At 54.3% G+C, this 13,843-nt stretch overlaps 1 protein-coding gene across 1 annotated transcript in view; it reads left to right on the top strand.

Annotated features, from left to right (window-relative positions):
- Positions 1–13,843, top strand: part of LOC133354700 (hemicentin-1-like) — a 132,079-nt gene that overhangs the window by 56,894 nt on the left and 61,342 nt on the right. The window contains 15 exon segments of the mRNA XM_061571753.1: positions 454–566; positions 1,714–1,870; positions 2,599–2,809; positions 5,191–5,318; positions 5,848–6,129; positions 6,690–6,776; positions 7,479–7,670; positions 8,297–8,427; positions 8,972–9,119; positions 9,546–9,672; positions 9,908–10,065; positions 10,326–10,610; positions 11,093–11,371; positions 12,148–12,256; positions 12,746–12,918. Coding sequence (XP_061427737.1) covers positions 454–566; positions 1,714–1,870; positions 2,599–2,809; positions 5,191–5,318; positions 5,848–6,129; positions 6,690–6,776; positions 7,479–7,670; positions 8,297–8,427; positions 8,972–9,119; positions 9,546–9,672; positions 9,908–10,065; positions 10,326–10,610; positions 11,093–11,371; positions 12,148–12,256; positions 12,746–12,918 — 2,580 coding nt within the window.

Below are 13,843 nucleotides of genomic sequence, written 5' to 3'. Positions count from 1 at the left end.
CAAAACTCTTTTTCAGTAGGGTCCTGCCCAAGTTTTTTAGTTTTTTATAATCGGGGACGATGTTGCTGTTGCCGTGTGCGCGATCCCAACTTGAGCAATTTGCAGGTAATTATTTGTTCATGTTTTTGTTCTGTTGTGGTTGCACCCGAGTCAAGCGCCGCATGCCTCACAGGGTTATACCTAATAAATGAAAAAGTGAAAAATGTAGCATTGGGACGTCCGGCCAATATCAGTAACATGACTTTTCTTTTTTACTTTCGCTATGGGAAGAAAAAAGCAGAGAACCTCCACAACAACGGGGGGCGGGGGGGAAACCCTAAAAAAAACTCCACACAGAAGGTGCCCGAGTCGGAAATCAATCAAACCCCGAGGTGCCTTCTCGCGCGAGCGTTACCCGCCGTGGACCCTGCGACCCAACCTGTGCCCTGTGGTCTCTCTCTCGGCGATGCTCAGTTGCCCCAAGGATCACGACGAGTGGAGACAGCGTGAGCGCCATCGAGGGCGTCGCACTCACCCTGGCCTGCGCCGCTCAGGGTCAGCCTCCTCCCGTCGTCACGTGGGCCAAGGTGAGGGACCTGCTCCTCTCTACATTCATGACCTCCTTCAGCCACGTATATTCCATCGGGATGATTAAGATCCTCAGGTTGTGCATTGCCCGCTGTCCCACTCGGGAGTGATGACGGCGCATTTGCACCCAAAGCTCGCGAGATCCTACGTGTCAAACAAACAAACAGTGTGCACGAGTGGTCACAAAGATAAATATCCCCCATGTAGCCTTAACAGATTGGAGGGGCAAGTGCTGTTAGCGAGCACCTATTAAGGCCGGCACGGCACACGAGGGGGTGGGTGGCTAGCACCACGCCCGGCCGCCTTTGTCTCCCCAGTGGCGATGTTTACTACACACCACACCAGGCACTCATTTGAGGCTGAGTCGACCTAGCGGAGGCCCAGGACTGGTTCAGATAATTGTCACCGGTGAATCGAACCCGGGTCGCCGGTTTCATAGCGCAGCGCGCTAACCACTCCACCACCTCTCCCCACACGAGTGTTTACATACACAGACGTGCAGACATTGCGACACCAAAAACGTCTGTTCACGTGACACTGTGGCGTCACAGGGCCAGCCAGCACACGCTGCGGTACAGAGATGTCAACTCCGTTGCCTGGCATGCAGGAGGTCGTGGGTTCAACCCCGAACCCTCACGCCTGCGTATTTGGAGTTTGCGCGTTCTCCCCGTGGTTGTGTGGATTTTTCTCCGGGTCCTCTGCTTTTTCCCTCCACGTTTAGATTCAACATGTGTTTAGAGTATTCGGCTGCTGTACATTCCCACACGACAAGCCACTTCGTTGAGATATCATTTGTGATCGCCAGGTCGCTTCCGAAAAAGAGCTACATAGCTCAGTGGGCCTTACCTGGTAGAATACAAATTAGTTAAATAGTTCTAGATTTGAAGCTTTCGTGACTGCAAGGATTCATACTCTTAGTTCTTTCGGTAAAGTCACGTAGGTAAAAAAATGAAATTAAAATTTATAAAAAATAAAAACAATAAAATCACGACGTTTCGGAGGCAACACAAGCTTCTGCGGTTCGTAAGGAATCACAGTCAGGGAAACCTGGGTTCCCTTCACGGCCCCCCCCCCCCTTCCACCCCCACCCATTGTGAACCCCCCCTTCCACCCCCACCCATCGTGAACCCCCCCCCCCTTCCCCAGGGACGGGAGCCAATTTTTCCGCACGACCGCAGCTACCGCGTTGTGGCCGAGGGGCTGCGTCTCCCGGCCCCGACGGCGCGGGACTCGGACGTCTACACTTGCACGGCGAGCAGCCCAGCCGGCACGGCGACGGTGCAGGTCCACCTCACCGTGTACGGTGAGAGAGCAGCACGCCCGCCGGCACGCTCCGTTTGCCGGCCGCCCGCGATGCCACGTGGGGGAACGGAACGGTGTCAGAGGGGACTTGGCAGCGATGAGGTGAAATCGTTGTCGCATCGCAAGAGGAGGGTGGTGGCGGCATGGGGAGGCCTTCATCCAGCAGTTGGTTGATCATGGCTGATGATGATATCCACTTCACTTAATGGCATTCAACATCAGGCACTCAGGCAGATTGATGATCCAGCACTAATGATTCACCCAAGCCACTCGCTCACCGGCGATCGGACACCTCCTTTTCAATCTTCTATTGCTCCTACCATGGTGATTGTTCCCGTGAACTTCACTCACTGATTCCGTCACCCATGCTGAATGTACCGTCTATCAGATGGACATTGTGGTCTCATTCACACTCTATTCAACCACAACACTGCAGATAACAACTCACCCACTCACCCACTCACCACTGCTGGTCACGCCACTTTTCTTTCTGCGTCTTCCCTCGCACCGCTCCTCTTTGCAATTCTCTCCCATCCTCTGTTTTCCCCAAGCTCTCGCAATAACTCTGTGCTCAACTACACCCTCGTTTCTCTCCCACTTTGACGGCGCTCTTCGTGGCTGGCCGCATTGCATGCTGGGCCTTTAAAACGCCTGTGCCCAGCAGCTGTCCAAAAAAGAATGGGACGATGGTATCCTGAGAAGTGATACCGTGGCATTGCTCCTCCGCAGTGAAGCCACGCATGCGTGGCGGTGGTGGCGGTGGTGGTGGCGGCGGCGGCGGTGGTGGTGGAGGAGGAGGAGGAGGCGAGGACACCGAGCCGAGACGGAAGGCCCTCTCCGGCGAAGACGTCGTTCTGCCGTGCGACGCCGAGAGCTTCCCCCCTCCCACCTTCGCCTGGAACAAGGACGGACATCCGGTCGGCACAGGCCTCTCGTCTCGGTAACGGCAATGCTCCTCTTCGGAAACGTTTTACCCGCCGCCGTGAGTCACGAATCGTAAGGTGGTAAGCGGTGGAGGTTCATGGACCAGGGTTGAGGATGCTACAAACGCCTGCTCGGGATTTCCAGTCTCAGGTGGCCACGCATGCAAGTGGAACTAATGGATGTTAGAACTCAGAGGCCACGTGTGTTGATGATGATGTTGCCCTAGTGCTGGGCTCCCACCAGACCAGTCTATTGGTCCCTATGTGAGGCTATGGGTCTCTATGCGATTGTATTTGTCCCTATGTGAGTCTATGGGTCTCTATGCGAGTCTATGGGTCCCTATGTGAGTCTATGGGAATCTATATGAGTATATTGGTCCCTATGTGAGTCTATGGGTCTCTTTGCGAGTCTGTTGGTCCCTATCCGAGTCTATTATAGTCCCTATGTGCGTCTGTGGGTCTCTATGCCAGTTTATTGGTTCCTATGTGAGTCTGTGGAGTCTCCATGCGAGTATATTTAATAGTGGGTGTATTCAATACAATGAATGTACTGCAAATCCCACAGCAAAATAGTCTCAACAATCTTGGCACAATTGTTTCCTCCGCAAATGTGCTTGTATGTACGGCGAAGCAAATCTGCATCGCTTAAACAAAATAACCTAACTGCTCAGATGTTTATCCTGATGAATGTTTATGCTCGTGCAATTTTTGGTGAACATGTGCATTGCTAAACACCAGGGCAAATCGCCAAAGTGATGTGTTTTTGCCATTTTGGCACAAATGCGATTCTGGCTTCGCTTGTCCCCTAGAAGCATTGCCTCCTTCAACCTTAATCTACTCGTAAATCGAACAAGAAAAATTAAATAGAATATTTTTTTATTAGATTTTGGAAGGGGGAGGAAAAGCTTGTGCCTGAAATTCAACTTGCGGATAAATTATCGGCAGATGGGGAAACGCGAGTGGCGCACACGGAGGCGTGCTCACGTGAGCCTCCTAACGCTCAACGCGACCAATATCATTCATAATACAGGTTTTATAGGTTAGATCGCGTAAATTTATAAATGTGTCATTAAATATTGTGTATTTGCTCTCCAACACACCGGTTTTGCTGTACTCGTAACGAATTGGCCACGTTCTTTTTACGTGACAACCCTTACTAATTGGCTGTGTCGGGTGGTGGCGGGTTTAACTACACATTTATATATTCACGCGATCTAACCCAAAAAATCTGTGTTATGGACGAACAAAATGCAAAGCCAGGACGGATCGGCTGAGGCGGTTGCCAGGGCCTGTTTCCTCCAGATGTGACGTGTCGGACAGCAGAGCGAGTTGCAGCGGAGAAAACATCGCCAGCAAATTATACGTTCTGCAAGGCCGTTTAAAAAATCCGCACGTGTTTTACTGCACGGCGTGATTATTTTTGTCCGCGCGAGTTGCGCGTCCAATGGAATCCCCCCGATTTGTAAATAACGCCGTTATAACGATGTTATAATGCCGCTATAATGCCGTTATAATGCTGTTATAACGCTGTTATAACGCTATCATAACACCAGTATAACACTGTTATAACATCATAATAACATCGTTATAACACTTATAACGCCGTTGTAACACCGTTATAACACCGTTATAACTCTGTTATTACACCGTTATTATAACACCATTTGAGACCATTATAACACTGTTATAACACCGTTTTAACACAATTATAAAACAATTATAACACCGTGATAACACCGTCATAACACCATTGTTTACTTGTCTGTTAACTGAGATTTCCAATAAAAAAAAACGACTTTCCTACATCATGATGTGTGGGTGATTAGTCAGAGATGCCATCCCCCTTCCGAATCTTGTAATGTAACCGCATGCGATGTAATTTCGAGCACAAATTACGAAGCTTGTTTTCAATGAATTAGGATCAATTGTCTTTTTTGGCTATGCGCAAAACGCAGCTACGATAGCTGCAATTCCCGTTATGTTAAAGTGTGTTTCATTGTAGATTAATAGTACAGGGTATATATTAGCGTATCATGCATTTTATGTGGATATATATGTCAAATATAAAATATTGGACCTCAGTTTGATGTGGTCGCCAGGTTCATAGCACGTTACATTTGTGGCCTGGGTTTGATTCCTGGCGAGTGATCATCAGCACCAGGCAGACGAAGGCGGGTTTAGGCCTCCTCTTAGGTTGACCAGACCTTGAACGAGTATCGTGTGCGATGCATCAACATCAGTGGCCGGACTCTGCGCAGTACCCGCAGCTCCCTCACGTGCCGTGCCGGCCTTCATAGGCGCTCGCTAACAGCACTCTCCTTCCAACATTCTACGCAGACAGCACGGGGGGAGATCTTTGTCTTTTGCTGCCCGTGTGTGCGTGATGGCGGCGCTGCAGGCAAACGATCCTGGAGTCCGGCTCCCTTCAGATCAGCCGTGCCAAGAGCTCCGACAGCGGCGTCTACGCGTGCATCGCCTCCAACGTAGCCGGGAACGTCACGCGCGAGTTCCACCTCACGGTGCTCGGTAAGAATGGCGTCGTGTGCATCCGGCATGGTCTCAGAGGTCAGAGACGCTGAAGCGGGCCCCGCTGAGATCCCCACGATTTAATCCGGGTGTCAAGTCGCCTGCGATAAAGCCGGATTCTCACGCACAGCGGTTTTTCAGGCCGGTCACTAATGATCGCAACAAAGAAACCCATCGCATACATTTGGTTCTGCACTAAATCTGGCTGAATTCCAGCCCTGAGAATGAAAAGCATAAGTTTGCGACGAGTGTGTGGAAAAGTACTGCCTGCTAGGTTGTGGACCAGAGGTCACTTCGAGGGATTTTAGAGGTAGCGCTGTGATAACCACTTCTGTGGGTCGGTCTCTGACGCAAAAGGTTGCTCTGCTCTGCGATAGATCCAAATGGACACTTCGATATCACAGAAGTCACAGACGCAGCTTTTCCTGCATTTGCACATCTACATGCCACACTTAATTGACAAAATTTCGATGAGGACTTGGTGAGAGTCTGAGAGTTTACGGAGCGCCCTATCCTTTGCCACCTCCAGTGCCGCCCCGGATCCAGCGCGTCCCCACGGCGCTCAAGGTCCGCGCGGGTCACATGACGGACGTGCCCTGCACGGCGCTGGGGGAGCCGAGCCCGAGCGTCTCGTGGGTGCGGGCGGACGGCTCGGACGTGGTGGTGGCCGCGATGCCAGGGTCATCGCCGGGAGCGGCGTCGGCACGGCTCCTCATCCCACGCACACGCGCCGAGGACGCCGGCTCCTACCGATGCGTGGCCGTGAGCGTGGCCGGACGGGACCAGGCTGACCTCCACCTGCAGGTCCTCGGTGAGCGGTCAGGCCACCCCATCTGGGCCGGCTCAGGGAGCAGGGTGAAAACAGCAGCCGCGCAACGCACGAGGGGCACGCGGAGGTAGCCGGGTGGCTTAGAGGCCTCACGGTTTCACTGAGCCACGCTCTTCATCGTGGCTTGGCTTGGGCTATGGCTCGGCCTCTTAATGTGGCTCACCTCAGGCTTGAGCCGTTTCAGCTGCTTCCAAAGATCCATGGGGTGAGTGGCTCAGCCGTGGCCTGGCTCAGTCTCAGCTCATGGAAATCCTCAGCGTGGCTGGGACTGTGCTTCGAGTTGTCGTGGCCACGACTCACTTGAGCCAGAGCCAAGTCTGAGATTAGTCAAAACGAAGAATATGGGCCTCAGAGTCTGGGTTTGTAACAAGTTAGTGGTCTCGGCCAAGCCACCAATCAACTGCACTAATTAAATTGGTATTGTCTGGCTAATTCTAGTTCTGGAGATTAAAGGCCTTGCCTTGAGCAGCAACGCCAACGGTGACTGTGACGCAGGCTACGTGCGCCGCTGGTGGCTGAGATTCTTCTCGCTTTGTTCACAGAGCCCCCGTCCATCGTGGAGTCGGCCGACGGCTCAGTGCAGCACAGCGTCATCAACGAGAGGGTCACCCTGCCCTGCACAGCCACAGGTAGAGCTGCCTTCATCACCATCGTCATCGTCGTCGTTGTCATCGTCGTCGTCATCACAACTATCATCAAATATAAGCATCGTCACGACTGTAGTCATTTTTAAATCCTTTATATTAAGTTCACTTGCTTGCTTGCGCGCTTACGACCGTGCAAATCTTTCGGTCGTTTTTTAACCCACTTCCCGTAATCCAATCGAGCTGACATTTTGCACACAGACTCGTTGTGCGTGACAATTTATTTTCCTAAATTTTTACACTTTTTAGGAAAAAATAAATTATATTTAATTACCAATTGCTTAATGGTGGCAGGCAATCATCTAACCCATAGGTGGCAGCCATCTCAAGCCAGAGGACGAGAGGACTCTAGCCGCCACGCATATAAAGGATTTATAGTGAAAAACTTTGTTTTTACGGGTTAATTTTTTCACCATCACAAGTGCGTTCGAATATTATTGTCATCAGTTTAACGCATAGGTTTTCGCGACCAATATTGTTGGGTTAGATTGCGTATAAATATATAAATGTGTCATTAAACCCGCCACCACCTGACTAAGCCAATTAGTAAGGTTTGTCACGTAAACGAAACATTCCAATTCGTTACTAGTACAGCACACCGATGTGTCGGAGAGTAAATCTACAACGAGCACGGCGTTCCGCCACTAATCATGATGCCGTTTGTCGCCGTCGTCCCCGCTGCCCCAGGCGTGCCGCCCCCCGTGGTGAAGTGGCTGCACGACGGCGCCGAGGTGACGGGGCTGGAGCCGGGCGTCATCCTCGCCGACGACGGCGCCCTCGTGCTGCCCTCGGCGGCGCCGGCGCACGCGGGCCGCTACGCGTGCCTCGCCGTCAACGAGGCCGGCATCGCCGAGCGAGCCGTGCAGCTCCTCGTGGCCGGTGCGTGGCGAGGGACAGGGCGAGGGGGGGCGGTACCGGGCCCGAAGCGCGGGTTACGGCCATACTGGGCCGGTGGCGACGTGGCAGCCGAGCACACGCACGTTCGGCACAGACAGGCCACCCTGGTTAATATGAAAAAAGTAAAAACAAGTAAAACTTAGCCCATCTCCTGCTTCCAGGCCTGACCCAGGGGTGAAGATTCCACATTCCTACGACATGAATGAGTCTATTTGTAAGACAACTGCTGTTGACTTCCCCATGAAGTGGTGCTCGCGTTATTGACCCCATGAGGGAACATGGGCCGAGTCAACCCCCAAACGAGAGTTGAACTCGCGACCTTCCGATGGCGAGCCGCTCGCTCTACCGCTGAGCCACCTGGCCAGATCGTTGTCGCTGTGGTTGTACTCCACGCCGTCTGCTTTACAGTGGATGTTAAAGAACCTGTTAGGTCTTTCGAAGAAGAGTTGGCCATCGTGTGCTGGTGTCATGGTCCAACGTTGCAAAATAACAAAAAAAATGCCGTAAAATACTCATGGCTGTTTACTGATGTGTCTGTGATGCTGATGATGAACCGCACCAACCTGCCACCTCCCCTCCCCCCCCACCATCCCCCCCTAACCGTGCAGTTCCACCGCTGATCTCGGCCTCAGACCGAGTGACCAACATCTCGACCGTCGTGCTGCACCCCGTGACGCTGGAGTGCGACGCGTCGGGTTCCCCGGCGCCCGTGCTCACATGGCACAGGGCCGCCGTGCCGGTACGAGCCACTCGCTCTCTTCCTCTTCCACTTGCTCGTGCGAGCCGAGCCGGCATGGGGCCAGCATGGGTTCAGCATGGCCTGCGTGGTGTTCCACTGGCATTTTACCGAGCTCAGCTGAATCTGACCCGCACTACGCCGGCCTCATAGGATATCACCTGAACTTGGCTCGGGTCCGAGCCGTGCCCAGGGCGAGGCCGTGACACGTGCGATGCGTTAAACTTCGGGCGCGACTCAAACGCGGCACAGCCGTGTCATCCGCGTGCATCTTGATGTCGCTAATTACGAGCGACGCCGGTGGCATGGCACGGCTCGCGCAGTGGAAAAGCAACCCAGGCTTCCCTGACCCGCGCCCAACTGCACCAGCACGAGCGCGGCACGGCTCGGCACAGGGAAGTCCACGGGAACGGTAACCACGGCAGTAGCGACAGATGAGCGACGAGGAGGCAACTAGCCCACCTTTGAGCGAGCAAGTGGCCGGAGGGGATGGGTTCAACCTGACTGCGTGCGTTGACCGGAATGATTGAAACGATCTCCTCCTCAGCTGGTGGCGGGAGTTGGCGTGCAGCTGATAAGCGGCAGGCGGCTGCTGCGGCTCTCCAGCGTGGCGCAGGAGGATTCGGGGAGCTACACGTGCCGCGCCGACAATGCCGCCGGCACCGCGGAGAGGGTCTACCACCTCCACGTGCTCGGTTAGACTCCCCGTCACTTTCATTTAAAAAAAAATGTTTTTCACTGATGAGGGGAAACTTTGGTTCTGTAGTTATTCATAACCGATATGTAAATTACACAATCGGTTTTTTTTGTTTGCTGGCCACGGAGGTTCAGAAGTAGAACGAGCGGCTAGCAATGGAAAGGTTCAGCCCATTATCCCTTTGTGATCGATAAAATGGGTTCACTTCATTGGGGATTATGAAGAGACTTGCCCCTGCCATAGGATGTCGAATGGTCACCGCTGGCTGTAAACTGGAGATGGGAATTGTCTCAATGCTCATTCGACCAGGAGATCACTTTGGCTTTGGCTATTATTACGTGATTGGGATTAATAGTGGCATTTGTATGAATATAACTGTATCCATGTTGAGCGTATTACAAAAGTGATTTTGTTTTGTATGTAGTTCCACCTTCAGTAACGGGCGCTGGTGAAGTCACGGAGGTGGCGGTCGACGTGAGTGGCAAAATCAGCCTGGAGTGCCAGGCAGCCGGAAATCCACCTCCCAGCATGCACTGGTACAAGGATGGCAAGTGAGTGACTCAGGGGTATTAATTAGTTATCATAACCTTCCTTTCTTAATTGTTCTCCAATTTTATTCCCCAACTATCGGCATCGTCGCAGAGCAGTGAAACCCTTCGTTGTGAGAAAATGGAGGGCGGAAGTGGATATCACAGAGCCACCTCTGAGATCCGTTCGAGTGCCCTGGTGGGCTCATGGCATCGTGTACCCACGTGTCTCCCTGACGGTCGCCGTCATGGCCGGCAGGATCGTGGCAAGCGGGGATCTCCGCGTGGCCGTTGCTGGCCCCTCGGGGGAGACGCTGCGTATCCACGGAGCCCGCCTTTCTGACCAAGGCCTCTACGTCTGCACGGCCATCAACTCCGCAGGCCGGAACGGCCGCGAGTTCTCACTCACCGTGCACGGTGAGTGGTGGCGCCGCTGCAGGGAGCGGAGCGTGGGTGGCGACGGTGACGGTGATGGTCCCCGTTTATTTTCAGCCGGAGCGGTCCGGAACGCTCGGGGAATTATTTTGACACGTCACATCCGTCTCGCCTTAATGGTCATTGTGGTACTTCATTTGTCCACGTAGGATTATTGCTGGGGGAAGGCGATGACGTGGGAAGGCCTTCATTTGGCAGTGGATAGATTGTGTCCGATTACGAAATGACGAATTCTTTCCCAGTTGCTCCGAGTATCCGCGGGGGAGATAACGGCACAGGGGAGGTCACGGTGCTGCTGAACGGCGCCGCGACGATGGACTGCGACGTCCTGGGCATCCCCGCGCCCTCCGTCACGTGGCTCAAAGATGGCCACTCGATTGTCGCGGGGGGCGGTAGGGTCACGACCCCGGCGAGGGGGCGGCAGCTGCAGGTGTCGGGGGCCCAGCCGTCGGACGCCGGGCGCTACACCTGCCGCGCCACCAACCCCGCCGGCGAGGCTGAGAGGTCCTACAACCTCCACGTGCACGGTAGGCCACGCTCGCTCACTCTCCCATTGCGCGTGTGTCAACTGCTATCAGTGTGAACCGTGTAAGAGAGCGTCTGAAGCTGTACCTCCTGGGGGCTTCTGGCTGTGGCTACTATTCACCCACGTCAGTCTACCAGCGGACTGGGTACTCGCTCCTCTTCCAAGATGTCTTGACAGTATGGAAGAGTAGACCAAATACCCTCTCTAGCAGTGGTGATGCTGTAGGAAGCAGCCCGTGGAAGTGATGAAGGCACTGCTCCCGAGATGAGCTTTAATTTGGGGAAAGTCAGTCACCTGCGCATGGTGGCCCGTCACATTTGTTTGAAATGTATCCGTGGTTCGCGGGTCCACAAAGTTTGGGAACCTCTCCCCCAGAGGGAATCCCATGTATAGCGGAGGCCCTTCCCGCCAGCAGTGGCACGAGCAAGCAATTTCAGCGGTGCCCCTTTACCTACGGAGTGACGTCACCCACTTGCGATGCAGCGGCCCCGCGGATCGAGGATGGCGCGCGGGAACACCGCGTGGTGGCGGGCGGCTCCCTGGCGCTCGACTGCCACGCCGACGGCCGCCCCCCGCCGCGCGTGGCCTGGCTGCGGGATGGATCGCCGCTCGGGCCCGGGTCCCCGCTGGGCCCCGGCCGACCCCCGGGGGGTTCGAGGCTGATCCTGAGCGACGTGTCGCCCGCCGACGCCGGGGACTACGCGTGCGTGGCCACCAACGCGGCCGGCGAGAGCACGCGGCTCTACACCCTGAAGGTCCTCGGTGAGGCTTGCTCACCGCCCCCTACCTGCAGACCCTGTGCTACACACGGACAGCTGCCACTGGGAGTGCCCAATGCTGGACCGCAAAGCGATCACCGCTCAGTTTAACACGTAGTAGGCTTTCTTTACCAAAATTTACTTTTAGTTTTCAGTTTCATTTATTTGGTATAGCCCTGTGAGCCATTCGGCTCTTGAATAGGGTGCAACCGCAACAAACAAAAACGTGAACAAGAAAACATCGTTAAGTGACTACACGCAAACAGAAAAATCCAGAAAAAAACAGCAAAGTGCTGTGTGCAAAAATCCCAGTGGGATGAAAGTCAAACAATAATCTCTGTACTACAACAAACAAATTTGGCTAAACCAAAACGTTTTTGAAATCACCAAATTATCCCTGAGAGAGTTTTTTTGGGTTAAATCGTGTAAATATAAATGTGTCGTTAAAGCCGCCACCACGTCAACAAAACGTGTCAACGAGTTACTAGTTCAGCACACCGGTGTGCTGGAGAGTAAACCCACAACGTCTACAATTCGAGTAAGACGTTTCGCCAGTAATTATCACCGTCCTCTACCGGCAGACTAACTCTCGCGTTCAGGCCACTTGCCGAATCACCCTGTGCCACACACAGACGAGTCGTGCGATGTGAGTCGCTTATAGTGTACAATAAAACCGCCTGAGATGCGTGAAGGAGGGTGGCTCTGTCCCAAGTAACGCACGATCGTCGTTGCCTGAAGGCAGTCATGGCGCTCATTTCCTCGTTGTCTTTCGCCCCGCAGTGCCGCCCAAGATGACCGGGAACAGCACTCCGACGGAAAGGTCCGTCATTCTCAACGCACCGCTCACGCTGGAGTGTCCCGTCAGCGGAAACCCAACGCCAGACATCAGGTGAAGGATCGCACAGGCCTCAGCAAAGAACACGCATCTACTTATTCTTTTTTTTCATTTCATTCTTTGGCAATGTTAAGCAGGTGGAAAAGTTACGCAACTTCCGTCCATCCACCATTATCCCCATCACCATTTCATTCGCGGGATCACCATACATGACTCAATGTGCACTTTCAACAAAGTGGTACTCGTTTTATTCTCTTCCGGAGCGATGATGGGCTGAGTCCACCCCCCAACAAAGATTCGCACTCTGAAACCTACGGCATGCTCGCTCTTGCGCGGAGCCTCCTGGCCGCTTGGAATCTTGCGCCGTTTTACGAATGCGCGGAGAGCGACCACAGACCGAGAGATGGGAGGGGGGCGGGGGGGGGGCGGGGTGGGGGTCTCCGCACATCCACCACGCTGCAGTCGGCGACCTCTCTCTTTGACCTCCTATCCCCCCTGGCCGGGCGTGCGACCCCCCCGCCCCCCTGGCCCGTCCCCCCGCAGGTGGTTGAAGGACGGCGAGCCGGCGGGGCTGGGCGACGCGGCGGTGCGGGTCTCCGCCGGGGGGCGGACGCTGCAGGTGGCGCGGGCCCAGACGCCGCACGCGGGGCGCTTCGTGTGCGTCGCGCGCAACGAGGCCGGGGAGAGCAGCGCCGAGTTCCGCGTCGCCGTGCAGGGTGCGTGCATCGCCGCTGTCGTCGCCGCTGACACGGGAACGATCCAATCTTGTTTGATTGTATTCGTGGGGAGCGCCCCAAGCTCAAGGGGCGCTCTCCACGGCGTAGTTTAATAGCGGTGACAGAAGTGGAACGGTTTGGCGTGAAAGGGTCGAGGGACGAGTGAGCGTGACGGGGGGTGGGGGTGGGCACGAAAGGGCAGGGGAGGGACGGGACAGAGTGGAGGGCCGAGGGGAGGGAAGGGGACGGCAGTGGGCAATGGAAAAGAGGGGAGGATTTAAGAGTGGAATGTAATGAGGAGGACTCTGCTTTTACTCTACAGGGGGAAGGTTACTCCACTGGTAGAGGTGGAAGGAGGGAGAAAGATCGAGAAGGCGATTGGACAGAGGGAGAAGGAGGGACAGAGAGAGAGCGTATTACACCTGTGACATTACAATTGTGACATTACGTATGTGACGTGCTCAGTCTTCATTCACTCAGAGAGAGAATGATGTGTTCAGTGTGTGGGCATACACGGGGGCCCAGAATCGTGTACAGGGACTCCTCTACTTACGAACATTTGACTTACGAACTTTGGCAACTGTCCGTATGTCCAGTTGCCAGAGTCGTAAACTCAACCGCCGAGGGTGATGGAGGCATCTACATCTACAGGGGATTACACAACTTTTAAAGCCATTCTTCGTGTTTAACATACACGACGTACAACATGTTGGAATTGACAGGGGTAAAGTTGGACTTACGAACGTTCGTGAGGATGGGAGTCCCTGTCAGAGGTCGCAAACGGGTTTTGATTCCTTACCCGTACCCGTACCCGGCCACACCAGGGTCGCAAACGGGTACCCGTACCCTACCCGATACCCGGCTACCCGTACCCGGCCGGGTACGGGTAGGGTACGGGTATAGGGTACCTGATTGCGACCTCTGG

This window comes from Lethenteron reissneri, chromosome 48, assembly GCF_015708825.2.
Source record: "Lethenteron reissneri isolate LAM-NWPU_2019-01 chromosome 48, ASM1570882v1, whole genome shotgun sequence".
Classification (NCBI taxonomy): domain Eukaryota; kingdom Metazoa; phylum Chordata; class Hyperoartia; order Petromyzontiformes; family Petromyzontidae; genus Lethenteron; species Lethenteron reissneri.
Note: the sequence above shows the minus strand (reverse complement) of the source record. Positions and strands in the feature narration are given on the sequence as shown.